General features: G+C 47.9%; 1 protein-coding gene across 1 annotated transcript in view; it reads right to left on the bottom strand.

Annotated features, from left to right (window-relative positions):
• The window catches only part of TMC3 (transmembrane channel like 3), a 58,683-nt gene continuing 56,155 nt past the window's right edge, over nt 1–2,528 (bottom strand). Inside the window, exon 22 of the mRNA XM_007115193.2 lies at nt 1–820. Coding sequence (XP_007115255.2) covers nt 1–820 — 820 coding nt within the window. The remainder of the gene's footprint in view (nt 821–2,528) is intronic.

Here is a 2,528-nt window from a genome sequence, read left to right on the forward strand (position 1 = left end):
CTAGACATTTGAACAAATCAGGTCATTCAGATCTGTGGTCAGCTCCTGCCTACATACAGCCTTCCTCCTACCAAACTGGCCCGCAGACCTCAGAAACCTGGGCTGGCTGCGGGTGACCTGGAGACACTGGTCGGTGCTGCTGTTCTGCTGGTCACTGCTGGATGTTGCCGACATGGAGTCGGATTCCGTGACGGATGGCTCGAACTTGGCCTTGACTCTGGGCTTCAGAGGGTGCTGGGGGTGTTGGAAATTCCGGTAGCGCGGCTTTCTATGCACATACACCGGCCGGTCAAGCTGACCCTCAACGCCGTCATTCCAAGATTGGTAATGTGCCCGTCTCTGGAGCTCAGGAGTCAGGGCCTGACTTTCTAAACTTTTGCCAACATAAAAATGAGGAGCCCCGTGGAGGTCTGTCAGGGAGCATGGGTAGAAAGCCTGTCTGCTCATTTTTCTCCTCTGCATCTCCTCCTCTTCTTCACTGAGCTGTGGAGAGGCCCAGGGAATACACTGTTGCATGTTCCTGGGGTACATCTCCACAGCGTCCCCAAAGATGTCTACCTTGAAACGTCTTTCTGGCCAGAAAGTTGAATGGTGATTTTGGTAAGGATCACGTTCATTAACCATATAGTATCTGGGGGCACGGGACCTACGACCCCGTGGCACCAAGGCTGAGACCCTTGATCCGTGGTCCATTTGCTGAAGGTCTTTTCGGAAAAGAGGCTCCGAGTGAACGTCTTCGATGTGCTTTGTAAACATTCCAGGCGTGCAGGATCTCTTCCTGTAAAGATCACCTGTGCTTGCACACAGGCCACGTGGATACCTGAAAGACAGATGTGGTTAAACACCTGCAGCCTTGGTGCTCACAGACCCCTATGCTGTCCCAGCACTTCGAGCCAGAACAGCAGTTCTCGGCACTTCCACTGAAACTTGTTCTGAAATGTTAATGGGTGTCCACTGGGGAATTTCCCAGTGGTCCAGTGGTTAGGACTCTGTGCTTCCACCACAGGGGGCATGGGTTTGATCCCTGCTCGGGGAACTAAGATCCCACATGCCGTGCAGCGAGGACAAAAAAAAAAAATTTCCTAATGGGTGTCCAGTGGATTGCATGCACAGGAGGCTTCGGGGAACTGGGCTAAATAGATTTCTTTACTGCTGGAATTCTCAGAACCCTTAATGTAATGATGTGCACAGTGAATCTCCATGGAGGGCAAAGAGTGTTGTGCTAGTGTATTTCATCACGGAGACCTCCCTTTGTCCAGGAGCACGTAGTGGGCCTAAGAACTGTGGAGCACATGCTGGGAACACTGCCCCTCACTATCTCTGCCATGCAGCTGTCCAGGTTCTTGGACACTTCTTCCCCATAGCCTATGTGGACAAAGAATGTCACCTGTCATTTCAGAAAACAAAGGATGTAAAGCCATTGGTCACTGCGGCTGCCCTGACGGTGTACCCTACGGGGAATTTGGGATGGAGAAAAACAAGATACTGGCCCTAGATAGTTAAGATGTGTATCAAAGGAATAACTTCAAAGATAGAAAAGCACTAAAATCATTAACTTGAAATGTCTGTCTTTTTGTGATTAGCAGTAAGACTTTGATGTTCAACTGCGTGGGTTTTTTTCAGCAAAAACTGCTGTTATCTCCTAGCTCCTTCTTTTTTTTTTTTTTTTTTTTTTTTTTTGCGGTACGCGGGCCTCTCACTGTTGTGGCCTCTCCCGTTGCGGAGCGCAGGCTCCGGACGCGCAGGCTCACGGGCCATGGCTCACGGGCCCAGCCGCTCCACGGCATGTGGGATCCTCCCAGACCGGGGCACGAACCCGTGTCCCCTGCATCGGCAGGCGGACTCTCAACCACTGCGCCACCAGGGGAGCCCTCCTAGCTCCTTCTTTGGAACGGTCCTTCAGAGCCATCTGAGAGGCCGTGTCCCAGGCCATAGTTCTCAGTAAGTCCACCAAATGAAACATAATTCTCAAATTTTAGGTTGTGCATTTTTTTTCAGTCGACACCTATCCAGGACTATTGGTATCTCTCCTCTGTACCAAAGCCCAATAGATACATGAAGACAACTCCTAATATAGCAAGATTTCGAAGTCTTTGTTCACTTAGTCATTGTCTTTAAAAACAAAACAACCTCACCCCTTACCCCTGCCAAACAACTCTCCTATATATTACCTATATTGCTTTCACTGTGTTACATTCAGATCAGATATAATTCTCCATGTAAGTTAGGGTCAGTGCATCCTTCTAGATGTCCTACCTCCCTGAAAAGAACACAGGGTTCTACTGCTTTCTTATGTGTAGGTACAACTGAAATAATTGGCCCATACAAATGCAGAAATGATCTTGCCCATAACTTGGCCAGCCTGGAACTAAAATATAAAAGATCTTGCCGATAATATAGCCAGTCTGAAGTGAAAACATAAAAGATAAAAAAAAAATTTTAACAACAACGTCCTACTGTATAGTACAGGGAACTATTGATATATTCAGTATCTTGTAATAACCTATAATGGAAAAGAATATGCAAAA

This window comes from Physeter macrocephalus, chromosome 11 (genome assembly GCF_002837175.3).
Source record: "Physeter macrocephalus isolate SW-GA chromosome 11, ASM283717v5, whole genome shotgun sequence".
NCBI classification, from domain to species: domain Eukaryota; kingdom Metazoa; phylum Chordata; class Mammalia; order Artiodactyla; family Physeteridae; genus Physeter; species Physeter macrocephalus.